Genomic DNA, 24,373 nt, shown 5'->3' with positions numbered 1-24,373 from the left:
CCCCACGTCATTCCAGCTCAACTCCATTACAGTTAATGGAGAAAAATACCTTCCAGTTATGACCATTAGGCGTAGAATTTCGAAATGAAACCTGCCCAACTTTTGTAAGTAAGGTGTAAGGAATGAGCCTGCCAAATTTCAGCCTTCTACCTACACGGGAAGTTGGAGAATTAGTGATGAGTGAGTGAGTGAGTGAGTGAGTGAGTGAGGGCTTTGCCTTTTATTAGTATAGATAATCTATTCAAATCCTCAAAAATAAAGTTTCTACAGACTATATTCAACTGACCTTCTGACTTGCGGGTAAATACAGACAGAGGCGGTTTATCTGTTCTTATCCTCTTAGATCTGAGTGCCGCATTTTATACCATTGACCTTAATATTCTTAGAAATCACCTTAGTCAATGGGTGGGCCTCTCTGGTAGTGTCTTAAATTGATTTGAGTCTTACTTGGCAGGTAGAAAATTCTTTGTTAGTTGTGGTAATTATACTTCAAAGACATGATATTCTATGGTGTTCCACAAGGCTCTATCCTGGGTCCGCTGCTCTTTTCGATTTACATACTTCCAGTAATTCAAATTATCTCGCAAACTACCACAGCTATGCTGATGACACACAACTGTATTTATAAATATCCCCTGATGACCCCGACTCTCTTGATTCACTGACACAATGTCTTACTTGTGTTTCTAAATGGATGAGCAGTAATTTTCCCAAACTAAATAAGGAGAAAACAGAAATTTTAGTGATTGGCTATAATGGATATAATGAGGGTATTAGAAATGAACTTGATCCATTAGGAATAAAAGTCAAGATAGAGGTAAAGAATTTAGGGGTAACTATTGACTCTGACCTGAACTTTAAATCACACATTAATCAGATTACCAGGACAGCAATTTTTCATTCAAGAAATATAGCAAAAGTTAGACCTCTTATAACACTGCAATATGCTAAGAAATTAGTTCATGCTTTTGTTTTCAGTCGACTAGATTACTGTAACGCACTCCTCTCAGGACTACCCGAAAAAAGACATCAATCTATTGCAACGAGTGCAGAATGCAGCTGCTAGAATCTTAACTAGGAAAAGAAAATCCGAACACATCTCTCCAGTTTTGATGTCACTACATTGGTTACCTGTGTCATTTAGAATTGATTTAAAATACTGCTTATGGTTTACAAAGCCTTAAATAATCTTGCTCCATCTTATATTTCAGAATGTCTTTCACCTTACACTCCAAATCGAAACCTTAAATCTTCAAATGAGTGTGTGCTTTTATTTCCAAGAGCTAAACTTAAAATAAGTGGTGAGGCAGCCTTCTGCTGTTAATGCACCAAAACTCTGGAATAGCCTCTCAATAGGAATTACTAGGCTTACTGTGGAGCACTTCAAAAAACACTGCTGAAAACACATTATTTTAACATGGCTTTCTCATAGCTTCATTTTAGTTTAATCCTGATGCTCTGTATATTCAATTAATCATCATTATCATTCATGGCGGCTCCGAAATCTGTACTAACCCCTACTTTCTCTGCTGTTCTTTTTCTGGCTTTCTCTGGCGGAGATCTGCACCACCATCACTAGATCAAAGCACTGTGAAGTACCTACATTGATGGATTAAAGACCAGAAGTCCACATGACCATCATCATCAAGTCCTTCCATGAGAACCCTGAATACAATCAGGACTGATTGAGGTCATTTATGTTAGGTAGAATGCCTAGAGGGGGCTGGGTGGTCTCGTAGCCTTGGAAACCCTGCAGATTTTTTTTTTTTTTCCTCCAGCCGTCTGGAGGTATTTTGTGTTTTTTCTGTCCTCCCTGGCTATCGGACCTTACTTTTATTCTATGTTAATTTGTGTCCCTTTATTCTATTTTCTTATTTATTTTGTCTTTTTTCTCATTCTTCATCCTGTAAAGCACTTTGAGCTACGTCATTTTATGAAAATGTGCTATATAAATATATGTTGTTTTTGTCTCTGGCTCCAAAATGTCACATCAGTAAACTGCATGCCAAAACGTATCAATCTTACTATTTTAAGATCTTTCTGGCCACAATTTAAAAAAAATCCCAAAAAATATATTATTCTCAAAGTCTAGGGCACTAAGATAATTACTAGTTCCCAATAAAGTGACATACCAGTACACTAAATTTTGATATACCGCGATCCCCCGCCTATCGTGAAAATGTTACGTTCCAGACCCATCAGCGATAGGTGAAAATCCGCAATATAGAAAGACCATATAAATGAACATTTTTTTTTTTTTTTTTTATAGTTTAAGCCTTAAAATACCCCTCCCACACGCTTTAAGCACATGTAAACTTGTAATGTCGAGTAACGCCCACGTAACGCTTTCCTTCCCAAAGCATATCCAAGAGTTTTACCTTCTCTGAATGGTCAAGGTCTTCCTCTGGTGCTTAGGCTCACTACTACCAGAAGGCTTAGTAGATGCAGGATGCTTAGAAGCCATCGTAGGGCTTAAAACAAAATGAAAAGTTCACAAAAATTTTGCTCACAACAATCGGACCACAAGCAAAGTACGTGATACACAGAGAACTGAGATGTGTCGGGGATCCACGCTCGCTATTTTTGCAAGATTACACCACGTTAGCAGCAGCTAATCAGTGTTCAAGAGAATGAAAACCCCGCTCTGATTGGTTGAGTCTCCTCTTTCAGCCAATAACGGGCCTTGTAAGAAATCATCTGGGTACTGTAACGCGAAACTATTTGTCTACCGTAGTGACTGCTGAAAACCGTATGCTTTGTTATGAATTGGCTGCAAAGTACACTACAGGCAGGATGTACTTACTGAATTTTTCCGTGATATAGTGGGGCCACGATAGCTGAACCACGATATAGCGGGGGATCACTGTACGATGAAACACTTTACGAATCCAGAAAAGTGCATCATTGACAGGTACAAGTTGTACAGAAAATAACTGTTAAACATCCAGTATACACATTATATAAATGACACTGGGATTTTTCTTTAAATGTTGCTATACGTGACTGGAAAGTAGGTGACAGACCAATGACTTAAGGATTTCTCTGTATACATTACCACAGAAATGTCATCAGCACTATCGGGGGACCAAACTTGTATTCTTATTTTTTTTAGATCTATCATTGTAACCTTTGTTTATCAAAAAGCAGCTTCCAACTTGGGTAGAAAACACACAGTAGAGTATACTGATTCTCGGTTTATTCATTTAAGTATACAGGATGTATTTGCTCAATATTTATTGTTACAGTAACATGGCCATATACCAGTTTTATGATGATGAACATTTTAATGTCAGAACCTGCTGACAGCATGAAAAATCTGATTCCCATCACATTATCATTTTTTATATTTGTTTTGTAAAAGCACTCTAGCTACAATTTATTAAAGAAAAATTACAGAAAATTTGTAAGGGTGAAATATTTTATACAGATATTTTAAAGAAACATTAACAAGGGTCCCTTTCTAATACAATTGATAAAAAAATATGCCTTACAGTTTATACCTGTACCATATGAAGAAGTTCAGAGAAAATGACATGGAATTGTTATTTCAGCAAAAAAAAAGAAATTTGTATTTAATGTTGCCACTAATAAACTAGCTGAGGAAGGCCTAGCTGAAGACCTCACCACCTAAACAGAACTGGAAGACCCCTTTTGCTCTTCAACAGATCACAGAAAGACATTATGCACATGTCAATGCACATATCAGAAAAAAATATTTACATACCCTTCTGATGATTAATGAAAGCTCTTTGTGATCATGTAGTATCTTATTTTCAAACATATTGTATCTAACAAGAACACTTATCATTGTTCTTCTTAGAATACAGGACACAGATAACTGTGCTTGTTCTTCTTCTTGTAGTATACAGATTCTGCTTCTTTACCAAACATGCATTGTTGTTGTCACCTTCATGATTAAACTAGCATACAGTATTAAGTGCATCTGTATTTCAAAAATAGCACCCTGTTCCTAAATCAGCCTTACAAAAATAAAGATGGCAAATACATTGGTGTAACTTTGTATACTGACTCTTCAGTTTATAATGAACCCCTTATATACGATCTCCAAGTCAAGCCCCAGCACTTTCACTCATCCTCACCATTTACTTCATCCTCTCCAATATGTACTGCATCTGTTTTTTGCACGGCATGGTGTGAAGCTACTCGATGCACTGATACAATTCCAGTTAAAAAGGCATAGCTCAGCATGGCACCCAATGCCACCAACACAGAAAGGATTTGGTTACGACGTTTATGTGGTTCATTGTCAAAATCGGAGTGTTCACCACCGTGAGGGCTTGATGCTTTTCTTGATGGACCATCTGGATAAATGAAAAATAAATTAATTTTAAATTCATTAGAGGACAACTGGTGAACAAGAAAAATATGTTCATATTGCCAGCATTTACTCTATTCTAAACCAGGAAACAAAAAGAAATGCATTTCTAATTAGGTTTAAAAATCCCTTTTTAATGTTCGAATCAAAACAAAAACTTTGAAAACTTGGGCATCTCATCGTTCCTTTAAATTTCCTTAGCCACAGCTCTGCATAGAACATTGAGAAACTTTCTCATATTATATTTATACCTGGTGTAACTGAAAGTAGTCTTAATTTCTTTAACATAGCAGTTATTCACAAAAATACTATATATTGTTTAATGCAAACATTTCTTCCAATAAAAAAGGCAATAACATTTAATTAGTTTGCGACAGCGAGTGAACCTTTAAATTGAACTCATTCTTTTTTAGCTATAGACGCAATCACATCCTATTGCTGCTACTGTAATCACTTTCTCTTATCTGCTTTGAGAAAGGTTCCCCATTTTTTCCTATACTGCTTGAATAGGTCAGACTTCTTTGGCAATGCTGCACTCTAAGTGTGGCCAAGGGATTCCTATTAGTCTTTGTTTTCAAATATCACTTGGCCATTCCAGAACATTAACTTTCTTCTTTGTATTCAATTCCTGGGTGGAGCTGCCTGGAATAATTATGCTGATCTTCAAAATGAAAGACTGCTTTTGGTTAAGCTTTACCTCAGAGACAGAGAAATTGACGGTGTCCTTCAGCAAATTAAACTGTGACTACTTTACTTAGACCCCAAAATGATGACACTACCAACACAATTCTCATCAATGTGGACAGTGTTATGTTGGCCATAGAAAGAAATGTGACATTTTTTGTTGCATTCAGAAAGTTTCATTTTTGACTCATCCAACCAGACAACATTTTTCAGTAAATCCATACGATCATACAAATGTCCTTTTGCAAACTATTAATGATATGATGAGATCAAAGGATTTTACATTTATATCAAACCATGTATACCACTGCTATTCAGATTATATTGCACTGTTTATGAATGAACGTGGACATCTTGACAAATTAAAAAGCAGCAAGACAACTCATGGAAGATATAAAGACCTTTCTTCAGAGTTTGACATTCTCTATGTAACTTCATACTGCTTTGAAGTATCATTTTTAAGGATGTTCACAAGTAGTTACAGTCACTGTAGTTACTCATAAACAGTCTCCTCAACTGAATCCGAGTGATGAACTTCTCAAAATTTTTAACCTGTTTCCTCATTTTTTTTTGCTCCAAGTTAAACCTTCTATGTTGACTAAATTTGTAAACCTTGTGATTAAATTACAAGATCTAATTCTAATGACACGTTTCTTTTTCATTGCATAGTTCATTTCCTCTAAACAAAATAAAGAAAGGTGTGGATATAACTTCACTAGTACTGATTAAGAGTATCTGAAATTACCAATGTAACATTTAAAGACCAACAATAGGGGTCAACACACTTTTAAGTAGTGTGCTAAACAGATATTTGTACAGGTACTGTACATACTTTTAGGGATAATTGAATTGTGCCCTGTACAGTATCAATTACTTTGTTAAAACTATCAGTTTATACAGGTAATAGCAACGACATAATCCCTGATTCACAAAATAAAGTACCGTATCTGTCATTTTTAACATGCTGCTTACATTCACATTTCTTGCTACTTCCAGTTTGCTAGGCTCCCTTAGTAATTCAAAGACCTGATTTTTGTTTAAAAATGCCTTATTCTTTTTTCTTATAAACGTCTCTCCTTATTACCTACAGAAACTGAAATAACACTCTAATGATACATTTACTATCTATGCAAACATTACTCTTCCAATACTAAATGCAAAATTCCTACCAGCTCCTTCTGGTGGAAAGTATAGAGTGAGAATGTTGCTGCAAAAGTGGCACAAGTTGTCCAGAGACTTGAGATGCTGCTGCAGTTTATTGCTCGGAAGTTTCATCTTCAAGAGGGGAGCCAGAAGTCCAAACACATGTGCATCCAAAGAGGAAGGCCTATGACAAGAAATACCAGACAATCACAACAATTTAGAGGCTTGCTTTTCTAACCTGTTAACTCAGTTTTTTGATTAAAAAACCTAGCAGTTGTGGGGCTGATCTTATTAATTCTCTACATGCACTGTGATATTGCACTAAAATGTATTTTTGATTGTTTGTGACTGTGTACTCCATGAAACATATGATATTAAACAAACAGTCGTAATTCTTCCATTTGAGCTATTTCCATGTTTGGCAAACATTAACCATATTTATTTTTCAGAATTCAAAGGGAGTTTGAGTATTGCAGATGACAGACTGGATTTACTTTAAAGTATTATTAAAGAAGCAAAAATGAAAATACAACTAATCCAGTAGAAATTGTAAGAATATTACTTTCAGTCATTTAATTTCTTGAAGCGACTCAAACTAGAAAAACTAAAATACTATTAAACTTAATTGAAACAATTTTTCATTTTTTTTTAAATAATAACTGTATAAAGAATTATATAAGAGATAGTAGTAAAAAATAAAAGTTGCCTTAAATGCTCCTTTAAAAGGACACTGAAGAAGACCTATGTGTGCATCTTTTATTAAAAAGGTACACTGCCTTTAAACTACTGCTTCATAAAATTCATGTATGAGCTGTGCAAGCCTTTTCAAAAATCAGACCCATCCTTCATTTTAGAAAACTTCCAGCTAGCTGGAATTTCTCCTTTTTTAGGCATACAGGTGCAAGTAATCAAGAAACAGAATGTTTAATATAGTAATCAGTTATATTAATTGACTTTATACTCAAACCTATTAAAAATGATGATTTTACAATAAACCTGGTGATAAATTATTTTTAAAAAAGTTCCCTTGTGTTTTGAACAATCTAGAAAATTACAATTTCCAACAACTATTTTCTAATTAGTGACAAATTACACCCACAACATAGTGCTGTGTCCTGTAAAGCTATTTTAAATTCCACATTTAAGAGTAAAGCTGTTTATTTTGGAGTACAGTACTTTACAAAAATAAGGAATGACCAATAATAAGTAGTATTAGTCCACAGCAACAATTGTTTTCACAGGAATGTTTCGGTTTTCACTCATACACTTACTTTCTAAACCCATCTATTTCAACACTGGGTTCTATGGTCTGGTATCGGGTGCAAAGCAGAATTCCATCCCAGACAAGCTACTCATCTGTCATACGCTCTCCTACACTCACTCAATATTAGAATCACCAGCAACAAAAGTATGCAGGCCAGGATTTGAGCCCAGAATCCTGCAGCTACTGGACAACATTGTGTTGCCAAATTGCTGAGCCCTCTCCCCTCATAAAATTAAAACAGGAACCTACTATTTTCTCCTGTAAACTTAGAGAATGATTTTTACTCCAATAGATATATGAGATATAACAAATGAAATTAGGGAATTTCTTTTAAATATAACTATTTCTTGCCAGTTTTGCAAATAAAAAAAAATAGCACAATCAGAACATTTTTAATAGAGTTGACAAGATGTGCAAAAATATTTTTTCATGTACTCATCTCATGAAAGCAGGAGGCATTAACTAAGACAAAAATAAATATCCTACCAAAAGTTTGTATCTTTTCAGTGCCTTCCTATACATATTAATATATATTAACAAATCAACATTTAAAAAATAACCTTGTTCATTTGGACAACAAAGAGCTCATAGATTAAATTTTTTTTTTTTTGTTTTTTAAGAGATTTATAGTTGAGGTGTAGCAAGACGCTACCGGTCTCCTCCTTCATCTACGGGTAGAAGATATAAATATGATAAGATTGTGGAAGGAATCAAAAAGAAATGGATTTAACCAGATTGGTTAATCATAGAGAGGACATCATGCCCTAATTTAACTCTGTATCTTTCACTCTGTGCACCAGTTACCCAGGATTATCATCAACTAAACAGAAAATCAGTGCTTCACAAAAATCACTCATAATATGGTATGAATGCACGAGGCACTTGAAAGCCAGGATGTCACCTTCAATCACGCCCTTACAAGACATTCATATATTTCAGCCATCGCACCAAATACATAGTAAAGTACTTGGCATTGGGACTTTTAGAGAACTGCATGTTTATAAAATATTTGCATCCTGCAAACAACAGTGCTTCAAATACAACCTTTCATCAAAACATTTTTTTTACTTCATGCAAGTTACAGACTTTCTTAGAAGAAACCTGACCTATTTTTTAATCATTTTAGAATAACTGCTGCCAAAATTTTACTTTAACTGTGATAAAGATGTAGGGATCATGCACAGGGCTTCACCAATTCTTTCAAAAGGGTGCAACTCTATACTGTCTGAGATAAGAGTTTGAAATGGCATCATTCAATTCTATTTTCAGATAACAATAAAATCAGTCATTGAAAAAAATACACTTTTCTTCACTCTGTGTGACATTCACAATTGTACATCACACAGATCCTTCTCAACTCCTAGTATCCAAAATGACCCTAATTGCAAATGAGGTCACACTTACATCACATGGATTTTGTCTTACAATAACCCCAGTGCTGTAACAGCTCTGTCTGGGGTAATAACTGAAGGGACATATCTGCCCAATAAACAATCTATTGTTAAAACTTACACAACACTGCTAGCGCACTGCCTTATCTTCTATAAGTGGAACATTGCTAACCCACCCACCATAATACAGTAGGAAGAGGACATCCTATTTAAGTTGAAATTAGGTGTGGAAATCAAATTCGCCTGATAAGCAACACGCCAAATGATCAGAATGCTGTCCTCATTCATTTAAGTATCAGGTACTTCTGCTACCTTTTCAATATCTTTGAATATCTTTTTCTTTTCCAATGCTCTGAAGATGTGCATGGCAGAGGGTACTCATTTTAATATGAGTAAGATGTATGCCTTATTAATCTGCAACTAGCTCAATCTAACACAATCCTTAAAAATAAATAAAATAAATGGAAACAAATGAAATGTACATTTTGTGTACCAAAGTGAGGTTGATAAATAAGTTAAAATTATTTATAAAAGAGACATACAAGAACAGAGCAAATTAATATGATAAAACAATCAAATTACAATAAGAAATAGCCAAAATATTAAATCCTGTTTAAATGTGAATCTTTAAATAATTTTTAAAAATATCAATTTAGGAGGACTCAAATTTTAATACATATAAAGTTCCATAACTGGGGTTCAGCAGAATTCATTGTTTGATTACCCAGTGATTAATGTGAAAGACAATAAATAATTTAACAGCAGAAAACCAGATTATGGAGGGATGAAGAATAAAGTAACATGTTAGAATGACAGATGGACCACTGTCATAAAGAATTTTGTGTGTAAGCAAAAGAAGGTTCTAAGATATATAACAAGCAACCAGTGAAAAGACATAAGTGAGGAAGTTACAGTATCTCACAAAAGTTTGTACACCCCTAACATTTTTGTAAATATTTTATTATATCTTTTCATGGGACAACACTGAAGATATGACACTTTGATACAATGTAAAGTAGTCAGTGTATAGCTTGTATAAGAGTGTAAATTTGCTGTCTCCTCAAAATAACTCAACACACAGCCATTAATGTCTAAACTGCTGGCGACAAAAGTAAGTACACCCCTAAGTGAAAAATGTTCAAATTGTGCCCCAAGTGTCAATATTTTGTGTGGCCACCATTATTTTCCAGCACTGCCTTTACTCTCTTGGACATGGGGTTCACTAGAGCTTCACAGGTTGTCACTGGAATTCTCTTCCACTCCTCCATGGCGACATCACGGAGCTGGTGGTTAGAGACCTTGCGCTCCTCCACCTTCCGTTTGAGGATGCCCCACAGATGCTCAATAGGGTTTAGGTCTGGAGACATGCTTGTCCAGTCCAGCACCTTTACCCTGAGATTCTTTAGCAAGGCAGTGGTCATCTTGGAGGTGTGTTTGGGGTCGTAATCATGTTGGAATACTGCTCTGTGGCCCAGTTTCCGAAGGGAGGGGATCATGCTCTGCTTCAGTATGTCACAGTATATGTTGGCATTCATGGTTCCCTCAATGAAATGTAGCTCCCCAGTGCCGGCAGTACTCATGCATCCCCAAACCATGACATTCCCACCACCATGCTTGACTGTAGGCAAGACACACTTGTCTTTGTACTCCTCACCTGGTTGCCGCCACACACGCTTGACACTATCTGAATCAAATAAGTTTATCTTGGTCTCATCAGACCACAGGACATGGTTCCAGTAATCCATGTCCTTAGTCTGCTTATCTTCAGCAAACTGTTTGCGGGCTTCGTTGTACATCATCTTTATAAGAGCCTTCCTTCTGGGATGACAGCCATGCAGACCAATTTGATGCAGTGTGTGGTGTATGGTCTGAGCACTGACTGGCTGATCCCCCCTGCAACCCAACTCCTTCAACCTCAAGCAGCAATGCTAGCAGCACTCATATGTCTATTTTCAAAAGACAACCTCTGGATATGACGCTGAGCATGTGTACTCAACTTCTTTGGTCGACCATAGCGAGGACTGTTCTGAGTGGAACCTGTCCTGTTAACACTAGAATTACCAGAGCCTACGAAAAAACTCGTAATTCCGTCCCACCTTAAACTGCTTCTTAAATCCCTTCACACCTCTCCGCCAGCGCCCTTTGTCTTCTAAATGTGCTGATAAAGAGAAGCCGCTATTCCATCCCCCACCAATTTAGAACGTGCACGAACTTCTCTCAGCTCATGCCTTGATTGAGTATCTGGGAGTGAAGTGGAGTTTTAGAGTGGAAATAATAGATCGTTGTTTGGAACACACGCATTTCATGTCTGTTCCGTTTCTACAGTAATCTGTGTCAACACATTGTTAAAACAGAAACTTTTTTATATTCTAGTAGTAGATGACAAAATGTAGGCATAAACTATATAATGTATGAAGCCTGAAGTCCAAAGAGCAAAGAAACATTTTCACAAGAATAACACAATTGCACTTTTATTCAAACATATAACTGCAGAAACAAAAAGCCGCCTTCACATGCGACATTGACACCAGTTTACCGTAACTGACACCGTGCCTCAATAGACTCAGCCCCGCTTGGGAATCAAGGGGTCGCGGGTTCGATCCTGCGCCCCTCCGTTTTGAGAAGTAAACTGCTCTTGTCTTACTGTTTTAGAATACAAGCATACATTTGATTTCAGTCTGTAACAGCCTGTGCAGTTTATGATCCTTGTAAAGGTTAGCTTTTTTTTTTTTATTCACTTTTCACTCTCTCAGTCGCGTTCAGAATCAATCCATACAACCCCATATGACACGGCTGTTTTCACTAAAGACGCGCTATAGCTCTGCAGTGTACCACGATGCATACTAACGCACAATCACCCCCCCCATCAGACACTCCCCATCTGCCCGTGTCGTTCAAACACAGGAACATATATTGGTGTAAAAGTATAACAAAAGTGCACTTTTATTCAAGTGCACTTTTTCCATCGCCTTTTACTGTAAGAAGCAGTGTACACACTTCTCTCTATGCTGTGGTTTCTATTACACACCTGAAAGAAAGAGACAATATATGTGAAAATATAATCGCACTAATGCAATATTATTTGAAAACGAACAGCGTCAGATCGGGTGTGAATTTATGCAGGAACTGGAAATTCTCTGATGCGGGACCTTCCCCCAGGGAAGAAAGTACAGTGTCAGGTGCTCATTCAGTGTACTAGAAACCATAGCACAGAGAGGTGTGTACACGGCAACAAGTGCACGTGTCGTAAATGTAGGAAGGACGGTCCTTGGGTGTGTGGGAACTGTTAATATTTGAATGTGATGATTTCATATAGCACGGAATGAAAATCTGCACTTCTTAGCATTGCACCATGCAAGATGTCGTATCAATCGCCTACTGTAACTTGCTTTCTTTTTTCTTCGGTTATACAGGTAGTTTTGAATAAAAGTGCACTTGTTTTGTTTGCGAAATGAAGTGTCTGCGTGCACTTTTCGTGGCATTACACGTGTATTTTTTGAGCATGCCAGTTTGAGCAGTATAAAAGTTTTGAAAAGTATAACAAAACAACGGGCAGATGGGGAGTGTCTGATGATTGCATATAGCGCCAAACTTACTGCCCTTTACTATTCTCTCCTCTGCGTGCCCTGGAGTACAAAAGAAACAGAATACAGACGCGATATAGCTCTGTGCTGTACCACGATGCATACTAACGCCCCACCCGGTTCTGACACACAGACGCTGGCGAAGCTGCCTTCTTCGTATCTCACCGTCACTTGATTTTCTTTTTATTCAGGTGATTGTGCGTTAGTATGCATCGTGGTACACTGCAGAGCTATAGCGCGTCTTTAGTGAAAACAGCCGTGTCATATGGGGTTGTATGGATTGATTCTAAACGCGACTGAGAGAGTGAAAAGTGAATAAAAAAAAAAAAAGCTAACCTTTACAAGGATCATAAACTGCACCGGCTGTTACAGACTGAAATCAAATGTATGCTTGTATTCTAAAACAGTAAGACAAGAGCAGTTTACTTCTCAAAATGGAGGGGCGCAGGATCGAACCCGCGACCCCTTGATTCAAGCGGGGCTGAGTCTATTGAGCCACGGTGTCAGTTACGGTAAACTGGTGTCAATGTCGCATGTTAAGGCGGCTTTTTGTTTCTGCAGTTATATGTTTGAATAAAAGTGCAATTGTGTTATTCTTGTGAAAATGTTTCTTTGCTCTTTGGACTTCAGGCTTCATACATTATATAGTTTATGCCTGTTTTAACAATGTGTTGACACAGATTACTGTAGAAACGGAACAGACATGAAATGCATGTGTTCCAAACAACGATCTATTATTTCCACTCTAAAACTCCACTTCACTCCCAGATACTCAATCAAGGCATGAGCTGAGAGAAGTTCGTGCACGTTCTAAATTGGTGGGGGGATGGAATAGCCGACTTCTCTTTATCAGCACATTTAGAAGACAAAGGGCGCTGGCGGAGAGGTGTGAAGGGATTTAAGAAGCAGTTTAAGGTGGGACGGAATTACGAGTTTTTTCGTAGGCTCTGGTAATTCTAGTGTTAAACCGCTGTATGGTCTTGGCCACCGTGCTGATGCTCAGTTTCAGGGTGTTGGCAATCTTCTTATAGCCCGGGCCATTTTTATGTTGAGCAACAATTCTTTTTTTCAGATCCTCAGAGAGTTCTTTGCCATGAGGTGCCATGTTGAACTTCCAGTAACCAGCGAGAACACCAAATTTAACACACCTGCTCCCCATTCACACCTGAGACCTTGTAACACTAACGAGTCACATGACACCGGTGAGGGAAAATGGCTAAATGGGCACAATTTGGACATTTTTCACTTAGGGGTGTACTCACTTTTGTTGCCAGCAGTTCAGACATTAATGGCTGTGTGTTGAGTTATTTTTTAGGAGACAGCAAATTTACACTGTTATACAAGCTGTACACTGAATACTTTACATAGTATCAAAGTGTCATATCTTCAGTGTTGTCCCATGAAAATATATAATAAAATATTTACAAAAATGTGACGGGTGTACTAACTTTTGTGAGATACTGTATATGCAACTGAGATTTTATGGAAGTTAAAATTCTAGGTGTAGACTTCTGAACCTGCTATAACCTCTCATAACATCATATAGTATTATAGAGACAACATCATTATAAAGAATATCTTCTACATAATAAAACAAAGTATGTGTGTGTGTGTTTCTGGTCCCTTAGGCCAACCTAATTGATTAGTTTGGCTTTTGTGACGAGACTGAAAGGGTATGTAAGAGTGGGAAACACACAAGGAAGAGTAAAGATGTACAAGGTACGCTAAGAGTTGTCTTCAAAGGTGAGAAGTATAAAACTGGACAGGAGGCAAGAAAGGTAAAGCAAAATGATGTCTGAGAAGCAGGGATTATGGAATTGAGCTCAAGAGAGGGAGCTCCAGTCAAGACAGATTTAGACACATGAGGATAGAAGAGAAAGGTGCTGAACCTACACATAGCACAAGAGATATCAATATATTTAAATTTATTCTGTTATCCGTTTTTGACAGGAAACGGGACTAGTAACCTTACAATACCTTTTGGGGGTTCATGCACATCCACCAAGCCTTGTGAATGACTCAAAAATAATATTGAATAAAAATATTCTCAGGACAATTTACTAAATAAATATAAAGTCCTAACTTTAATTATTTATGAATCACCAAAGCCATACATTTTCAGCGTATGTTGGTTCCTCCCTTGCACCCACAGCTACTGTAATACGCTTTGGTCTTCTGTGACTGTCACTTAGACTAAACAGGTTTGAGAATTCCACGTTATATTTACTGTTTCAAAATTTAAAGCAATACATACGACTGGCCGAAGAAGAAAGTCTGATTTCCCAGCCGTTGGGACAGAAGTGTCATGCATTCCACAGCATCTCTATAAAGCTGAAAAAGGAAAAAAAGAAGTGTGAAATAATTTATAAAATGTTGAAAGTGACTTTTTTAAACATTTTTATGCATTAACATTTCCATAAATATGCATTCTTAAGTTTCAGTTCACTACCATTTTAACATATGTACCAACTTGAATTACTGAAAATTCACTAATAGATTCCAAATCAAATAAAAAGTATTGTGTATAAAATATAAAGCCTTGTTTTTGATAATATTTGGGAAAAGTTTTAAACAAGCAAAAAACTAGCATTGTCAGAGACTTTCTAGCACTTCCATTGTCATCTGGGACTCAACACACTTTATTGAGCAGTAGGAGGCCATTGTAAGTACACCTAGCTTTCACTGGGTGAACAACAAATGATACAATTTCCCCCATTTGAACAAGACAATACAAAACAGTTACATGTTTTCAGTCTAGCATTCTAAATGTCTACAGAGAAATGGAATGGCTCAAAATGACTAGATGTCAGCCTTTACATAATCTTATGATCACTGCTGCTGCACCTGCAATGGGTCAGGACAGAACACCCAGTACATTTTTGCTTAAGCAAACCAATTACATCATCATGTCTTGCTGCTGATACAAAGCCATTTACAAGATATCTGCCGTTTACTTTTCACCAAAACCTTAAACATTGCTTTCTAACCTCTTTCTCTGCCTCTTCTCCAGGTTCAAGTCCATTATCCCCTTTGATCAATCTTAGACGATCAAGGAAAGAGCTGTGCATACGGTTAGGCAAGAAGAAATTCAGTGGAAACGGTATATTTTCTGCATACCAACGACGTGTCACATCCACATAGTTCTTTGAGTCTACCCATAATGTGTAAATCTAGAGGGAGAAAAAACACAACCATAACAAATTATTTTTTATAGTTTTATGTATCCCACAGGAGAATTGTGTAATATTGAATTAATGCCTACAAAAATGCAGATATTTTAAAACTAATTTAAACAAATAATTTTTACTTTCCTAGATTTATATATTTATAATTCAGTATAACTTAAAAACAAAAAAAAAAACAAAACCTACCAATATTGAAACATTAAAGAGTGTATTTCAAAGCATCATTTACAATAGTCTTCTGGAAAGAAAATTAGTTTTTTTCAACAGTATAATGTTATAATGCTATTATGTGATTGCTTAATATTGAAATTATCTTGTATAACAGTTCACTGATGTTTACCAAACATTTTAATCATTTATGGTAATGCAAAAAACAATACAGACCGACTCAAGAGGTTCTTAAAGCAATCAAAACACAGAATTATAAACAGTTTGTTTTTAATACCCAAAATGGTATGCACATGTATTAAGCCATTTTCTGAACAACATGGTCATTTCTGGTTTGCATTTAGGGGAATTCAGTTTATAAAACAGAGAAACACTGAATTGATTCTTTACATATTATAGATTTACTTTCTTCTCTAATGCACACATGACAATAATTAACCTATAAACCTGTACTACTCCTATGACCTGTAGCTGTTTTCATGGAACTATAGTCACATAAAATGTAGTCAATAATTATTAGAACACTCTAGACGAGAACAGGCCATTCAGCCCAACAAAGCTCGTCAGTCCTATTCACTTATTTATTCCAAGAAAACATCAAGTCGAGTTTTGAAAGTCCCTAACGTCTTACTGTCTACCACACTACTTGGTAGCTTATTCCAAGTGTCTATCGTTCTTTGTGTAAAGAAAAACTTCCTTATGTCTGTGCGAAATTTACCCTTAATAAGTTTTCAATTATGTCCCCGTGTTCTTGATGAACTCATTTTAAAATAACTGTCTTGATCCACTGTACTAATTCCCTTCATAATTTTAAACACTTCAATCATGTCACCTCTTAATCTTATTTTGCTTAAACTGTAAAGGCTCAGCTCTTTTAATCTTTTCTCATAATTCAACTCCTGTAGCCCTGGAATCAGACTAGTCACTCTTCTCTGGACCTTTAGTATGTTTAATACAAAGTAAACTAAAAAAATAAACAATGATAATGAGCTAATTTGTAGGAATATACAGTTAAAACAAAACAAGTGTGTAAAACAGTTTAAAATACAAAATTGCACATATGGATGTCTTAATTTTTAAAGGAACATCTAACAAATGAAATTCTAATGAGAAAATTCTGCCATTCCAATTTCATCAGAGCAGAAAATTCATACAAAAGTAATCGGAAAATTCAGTCAAGAAAAACAGAGACCTATAATAACAAAAGGCACAAATGTTTTTTGATCATCGCAAATCAGGTAATTGATATCATACATAAATAGGAAAAAGCAACACTAGTTACAAAAATAATAATACATTTTTAAAAAAAATCATTAAACCAAAAGTTTAATTATCTGAATGAAGCACAGTGAGGAAGAGGGTAAGGATATAACTTTTTCAACTTTCTAGTTATTAACCAAATAACATATTCGTGCTAGGGAAGCTATTTGGAACGTAGAAGAAAGTAATTAATTACAACATGAGGCAAACAAGAACTGATTGGGGGTTTTACAAATGCTATTAGCACTTCGATTGAAATTAGGTGCTAATATCAGATGAAAAGAAAATTGGAGTAATTTGTCGATTACGCCTTCAGGATTGTTAGTGATAGATGAAGAATACAAATATGTGAATTTGTACAAACTATGAAACACATCAATGAATGATTAATTTAGTCAGGCTGTTTAACTGCTCCCAATGATCATAAAGTGAATAAAGACAGCTCTAGAAATAAGTGAACAGACAGATGCTACTTCTGTCCCTGTTGCCCTATATTAAGATCAATAATATCATGAACTCTACTAAGTACTCGCATACGTATCCATTTTCTGATAGAGAATATGGATCTCCCTCTGCCAGAAAGTTGCAGTTTGGCCAAAACTGAATATCTCAACATAATAATGAACCTTAACACAGGTTAAAATCAACAAGGAAATGGTTTACTGAAAACAGAATTAATAGCAATCTTTGTCTCTGCCTTTTGTAAACCTGTGGTCTCCATTGGTGATGCCAATTAATTACAGCAGATTTAAAGACATCATTGATATCAAAATGCATCCCGGAACAATCCAAAGTCAATCTCTTGTTGCATCAATGGTGGCTCTGAGGCTAAGGATCTGCACTGGTATCCTGAAGGCTGCCGGTTCGAATCCCTGTCACTGCCAAAAGAGATCCTACTCTGCTGGGCCCTTGAGTAAGGCCCTTAACCTTTAATTGCTCCAGGGGCGCTGTACAATGGCTGACCTTGCACTCTGACCCCAAGGGCTATGCGAAAACTAACACATTTCTAATACTAGAAATTGTATAAGGCGAAATAAAGGACAAAACAAAATAAATAAACATTTCTTGAGATGCATTTATTTGGAAAGCATGCTTTAAAATAATGTGGTCTAAATTTAAGTGAAACATTTATTGGCATAATTATATTTATGAGAACATCAGATGCATTTTCTGTAAGGTGCAAAAATAAAATATTGTAATTATTTGAACAACTAATATTTTCATATACAAAAAAACAATTCTCTTACATGAATACATTCATACATACGGTATATACGTTCATGCATGCTGTCCATACACAGTATGTACATATATGAGTTTTTGTGTACAGTATATCATGGGGAGAACAGTGCAGATAATAGCATAACACATATGGTATTCTACTTCAGAGAGCTGTTGACCCAAAGTCTGAGGTGCTATCTTGCAAACCAAAAAGGGCACCACATCTCGATATACAGTATCTATTGCCATTTCACTATAATAAGTAACATAGTTGCACTACAAGTCCTTTTGTGATTTTGCCCTGAGATCCCGAGATGTGATCCTGCTATCATCTTCATTAGCAACATTCCACAGTTCATATCTATATGGCCCACTGATACCACAGTATGTTGGGATTGAGCATGCAGCCTTATTAAGAACAAACATTTTATCCTCCATCAACCTCACCCAATTGTTTGTGTACACCCAATAAACACATACTCAAGGTATTCTTGGTGTGCTGTAGCATCATAAGTGCATCCAGAGAAACATTTCCTAAAGTAAATAACAACAAAAATGGACAACATATCTTGACATATGTTATTCTTCATTCCGTTGTTCTTTAATTTAGGTTAAAAATTAACGATATGTGCTAAGCTGATTATTAAGTAAGAAACAAACCTAAAATAGTTAAATGAATTATTCTTTAAAGTACTTAGTACAGCTGACCTGAGATTTGAGTTTTCTTGCCAAGCAGCTGTGGTAGTTTTGTGCTCATAACATAAATGGCACTCATTGTAGACAGTATACTGTACATACTGTTTAATTAGATACTCACAAAAGTACATTGGGGTGACAAGCAGTGCAAAGCAACTCTGATGATGTGAAGAATAAAGGAAAAACACACCAAAAATGGTAAATTATTGTGAAGATGAAAATTGTATAAACCATACTGCAAAACAAAAACTCATGAAAATATAAATGCCAATTCCCAGCAAAATAAGCAGACTTAATGCTTATAGAACCACAAAAACGCATGAAAAGTAAGTGGTAATTTCCAGCAAAAGAAGTAAACTTACAGCTTGCAGAACCACTTAAAACTGTCCGTTTCAGTCTGGATCAACTCATACACTCTCGTCAGCTTAAATATTTTTCATCCCTTTCTACAGTCCTGAAAAGGTAATCATGTTTCAGCAGCCTTTACCTAAATTCTTAAAAGACATGTATGTAAGACGATCCTGCTATAATTTACAGACTGAAGACATAAACATTATAAAACCAAGTTACTACTTTTACTATAGAAAGAGAACAGTCATAGCTTCACAATTATAAATGAAACAAACCTTCTGAAGTCATAGTTGTAGTCTTAACTATTTTATCATGTTAAACCCTTTTGCTTAAATATGTCTGAAATGCCACAGGAGCATTTGACTTGATTTATTACATGTTTAGACTTTTAAAAAAAATGTGGAATTCAGGTTTATGCAGTAAAATGTCTTTAATAATTTATTAGTATTAGTATAAACTATAATATTGTGCTCTTACAACCGCCAACAAACAACCCCCACCCGCCAAAATGTAGCACCCGAGCTCCTTGTTTTTCCATGCACTTAGCTAGTTCTTCGGTAAAAGAGCTTCACACTTGCTAGACCACACAAACACTTCCTTATCCAGGGCTGCACAGCTTGTGGTCAAGGAATTAGCGTCATAAGGATACAAAAATTTTCACTATTAGAATGAGTCCTAAATTGTTCAAAGAACTGCATATAAATGTTTAATAGTGCCATGACATTCCACTTTTAAAATAAAAGTAAATAGAGGTATTGAAGCTAAACAGCATTGAAAACTGTCTTTAGTGAGAAAAACAAGATTGCAATTACACTGTGGTAATATTTCTGCAAGATGTTAATAAAACTGAATATAAATATTACTAGAAGGAAAAATTGTACTGTACATGTAATACATTCAAGATGATTTACTGCTGATTGTAAAACAGGGAACTTGTGTTCACTTTCTGGAGCACTGCAATACATAGTTTTCTTAATTAAACACCATGTGACCTAATGTAGTATTTAAAGGTTGCATGTTAGGTTAGTTGGCAACTAGTCTGGTCCAGTATGAATGAATGTGGGTGTTTAAATAAGGCCCAGAGCTGGTTTCTACATCAGACACAGTGCTGATGGTACAGGCACAGAAGGCCTGGTTTTAACATAGTAGATGGGTTAGAAAATGGATGGATAAAGTGCTTGCTCTTACCTTCTTACTTTGCAAGAGCAATTTTTAACTATGTGCATTTAATTTGTCTGAGAATATTATGGAGTGAAATGAAACAATAGCCCTCTTTCCCACAACTCTGTTTTATTTCATTTGTAATTGTTTTATTCATGTAGATAAGCACACAGGTGTAAATGAGGTTTTGTTAGCTAGTCACTTGTCATTTAGGTTTTATTGCACAATTCATCAGCAGGCCAATAAATAATCTTCTTTTGACTGCTCCCATTAGGGGTTGCCACAGCAGATCATCTTTTTACATATCTACCTGTCCTCTACATCTTGCTCTGTCACACCCATCACCTGCATGTCCTCTCTCATCACATCCACAAACCTCCTCTTAGGTCGTCTTCTTCTTTTCCTCTTGCCTGGCAGCTATAAGCTTAGCATCCTTTTCCCAATACATCCAGCATCTCTCCTGTGCACATGTCCAAACCAATGCAATCTCTTCTCTCTGACTTTGTCTCCAAACCGTCCAACCTGAGTTGACCATCTAATGTACTTGTTTCTAATTCTGTCCATCCTCAACACAATCAATGCAAACCTAAACATCTAACTCTGCCACCTCCAGCTCAGTCTCCTTTTCCTTTTGGTCAATGCTCCAATAAAGAATAAAAATGTGAAAGCTAAACTGTTGCATTAAGTGACATTTTTTATTAACAGCAAGAGCTGGCAGTTAATGAGCAAACATTTCCAGAAACAAAATTTAAAACTGATGCAAGTTACCAGGACCTGAGATCTAGACCACTGCTTTGTAAGTTATGGCCCCAAACGTAAGTGTGACACATAGCATATTGGGAGTGATGTAAAGACTAACCTGGCATGTCTATAATATAGTAATTTAATTGTGTTCTATTTTACGTATTATGACATAAACATTTCCAAGGAATTAGGAACATGTAAATCTGCAGTACCTTGCAAATTTTCACTGTAACCAAACTGTTAATTAGAAGCACATTTGTGGATAAGTTGGGACTTGATTTTACCTTATAACTTCTGGTATTTTATAATGTCAATCATATAAATCGAATGCGGAAAACTCACGCTATTGGTCCAAGAGATTATAATATGCTAACACTCACCTGAGAGTGTAACCACAGAGCACACTGCCTTTTTTTTTATTTTTACTATGTATTGTGCCTATGTGACCACACGGTAATACCCGAACTATTCCCGAAGCAACGTTTGTACTGATTTGTGTTTTTTGTATCTCACCTTTATTGCAAGAGCATCACTTATCTACAAAGGAGCATTCCATCCGAAGAAAATATGAAGCTGGTTTTAAATTAAAAGTTGTTGAAGTTGCGAAAGAAATTGGTTAGACTAGTAGAGACTGCGCTATGTGGTTTTACATATTGCAAATCATCAATGAAGGATCTGGATGTTGAACATTGTTTAGTGATGACACCACAATAATATAAAATTATAACCCTTACTCTTACCTGAGGTTTGCAAACATGTATGCTACCTAGAACAAAATTGTGATGGGTAACCTTAAATGTTGATTTTAATATTTACTCAGATGCCTACATCCACATGTTTACCAAAGATTGCTTAACACAGTATGACTGTGGCAAATTGTAATTGGTAGGCTCTCGTGGTCATATATTAACTCTTTCAGGGCTGATGTCGACTTTTGTCAAAATTCAGGAGTAGAGGACGGTAATCAGCTGTAAACTGCAAAATAAAATCACCCTTACGTTTTAATACGACTTTCTTTGCTAGAAGGAAAGTTACATAGGCTTGTTGATTTAACCTGTATTTCCTATGCATGCATGAGTAGAGAAGAGCAAACAACCTCTAAAATGGCACCGACATCTGACGAGAGACCAAAGCGAATGAGCAAAGCAAAATACTCCATGGACGTTTTATGTAATTTCGTTGAATAGGACTCTGACTGGTTGGACTCCGAGTTTGATGCAAGTGATCTGAAGATGGATATCAAAAATGAATTGAGGTACCAGCATCATCTGATCAGTCCTCAGCTGATTGTGGCATTGAACACTTTTGTGTAGCTGATGCGCATACAGAAACGTTTCCCTGGTAGGACCACCACTTATGATGTCAAGAGGTACAAACCAGATTGTGTCACACTGCAACTACCACCCACCAGCTGTACGAAGACAGCCAGGTAGCTGGCCCACTGCTGACCGTCGACGTGCCCCCATGTGACCACTGCCGCCAGAGATGACGAACATAAGCCAATAGCAGCCACAGCATATAGCAACAGACGTTTTATGTTGCCTTATGTGTGAAACCATTGCTTTATGTGCTTTTCAGAAAACTGAGTTTTTTAGACAGAATATTCAGCCCTCAAAGAGTTAATTACTCAATGCACTGGCATTCACACAATTATTTCAGCTCAAAAAGGAAAATGGTCACATCACTGCTACAAGACATTCAATATGCTTCTTTCTTTACCAATACATGTATAGCATAAAAACAAACCATTTAAAACTGTTTTGCAAAATTTATTTTTTTTATTTATTTGTACATTCATTCATTTTTGAGAATCCCAGAATAACAATGTGCAGGGCTGTTTAATAGCAATATAAGAAAATTCACTGAAATGCATATGAAGTTCATCCACATTCTTAAGACCAATAAAGATTCACTCACTCAATGCAAGTGCTTATATGTACCACCTTAGTAATTTTGACTTTATAGCAGAGGAGGAAATTCTGTCACTGATTTATAAATTCAAACCAATCTCTTGATCATTAAACTAAGTTACACTCACATTTTTCAAAGGCTCAGTTACTCTTCCACCCGGGGGAGTAAATGCGAACATTAATTTTATTTTAATTCTTTTCATTTTTATTACTATTTAATTTAATATTGTTTCTTTGTATCAGTATACTGCTGCTGGATTATGTGATTTTCTCCTTGGGATTAATAAAGTATCTATCTATCTATCTATTTTCAGCAGCCATACTGATTATCGTCATTTCTGGCATAATTACCAAACCAGTATTGCAGAAATCTAAATGTAGTTCTAAATATGTATAATTTCACATCAATATGTACTTAAAAATTGACAAATAATTGCATTACTGTCCATTTTAAATCAGTGAAAAAATAACAGCCTTACAAATTTTGAAAACACTAAAATGAACTCTGTTTTTCTCCATTTACAACACAGGCTATAATTTTCTAATGTGTCCTCACCTAAAGGATTATTAGGAACACCATACTAATATGGTGTTTGACCCCCTTTCGCCTTCAGAACTGCCTTAATTCTATGTGGCATTGATTCAACAAGGTGCTGAAAGCATTCTTTAGAAATGTTGGCCCATATTGATAGGATAGCATCTTGCAGTTGATGGAGATTTGTGGGATGCACATCCAGGGCACGAAGCTCCCGTTCCACCACATCCCAAAGATGCTCTATTGGGTTGAGATCTGGTGACTGTGGGGGCCATTTTAGTACAGTGAACTCATTGTCATGTTCAAGAAAGCAATTTGAAATGATTCGAGCTTTGTGACATGGTGCATTATCCTGCTGGAAGTAGCCATCAGAGGATGGGTACATGGTGGTCATGAAGGGATGGACATGGTCAGAAACAATGCTCAGGTAGCCCGTGGCATTTAAACGATGCCCAATTGGCACTAAGGGGCCTAAAGTGTGCCAAGAAAACATCCCCCACACCATTACACCACCACCACCAACCTGCACAGTGGTAATAAGGCATGATGGATCCATGTTCTCATTCTGTTTATGCCAAATTCTGACTCTACCATTTGAATATCTCAACAGAAATCGAGACTCATCAGACCAGGCAACATTTTTCCAGTCTTCAACTGTCCAATTTTGGTGAGCTTGTGCAAATTGTAGCCTCTTTTTACTATTTATTGTGGAGATGAGTGGTACCCGGTGGGGTCTCCTG

General features: G+C 36.3%; 1 protein-coding gene across 1 annotated transcript in view; it reads right to left on the bottom strand.

Moving 5' to 3' along the window:
* Positions 1 to 3,179: 3,179 nt before the first annotated feature.
* Positions 3,180 to 24,373, bottom strand: part of LOC120528203 (metaxin-1-like) — a 69,196-nt gene continuing 48,002 nt past the window's right edge. The window contains exons 5-8 of the mRNA XM_039752293.1: positions 15,390 to 15,572; positions 14,657 to 14,733; positions 6,190 to 6,347; positions 3,180 to 4,322 (exon numbers count right to left, since the gene is read on the bottom strand). Coding sequence (XP_039608227.1) covers positions 4,087 to 4,322; positions 6,190 to 6,347; positions 14,657 to 14,733; positions 15,390 to 15,572 — 654 coding nt within the window. The 3' untranslated portion in view covers positions 3,180 to 4,086. The remainder of the gene's footprint in view (positions 4,323 to 6,189; positions 6,348 to 14,656; positions 14,734 to 15,389; positions 15,573 to 24,373) is intronic.

The sequence above is a fragment of the Polypterus senegalus genome, chromosome 1, assembly GCF_016835505.1.
Source record: "Polypterus senegalus isolate Bchr_013 chromosome 1, ASM1683550v1, whole genome shotgun sequence".
In the NCBI taxonomy this organism is placed as follows: domain Eukaryota; kingdom Metazoa; phylum Chordata; class Cladistia; order Polypteriformes; family Polypteridae; genus Polypterus; species Polypterus senegalus.
Note: the sequence above shows the minus strand (reverse complement) of the source record. Positions and strands in the feature narration are given on the sequence as shown.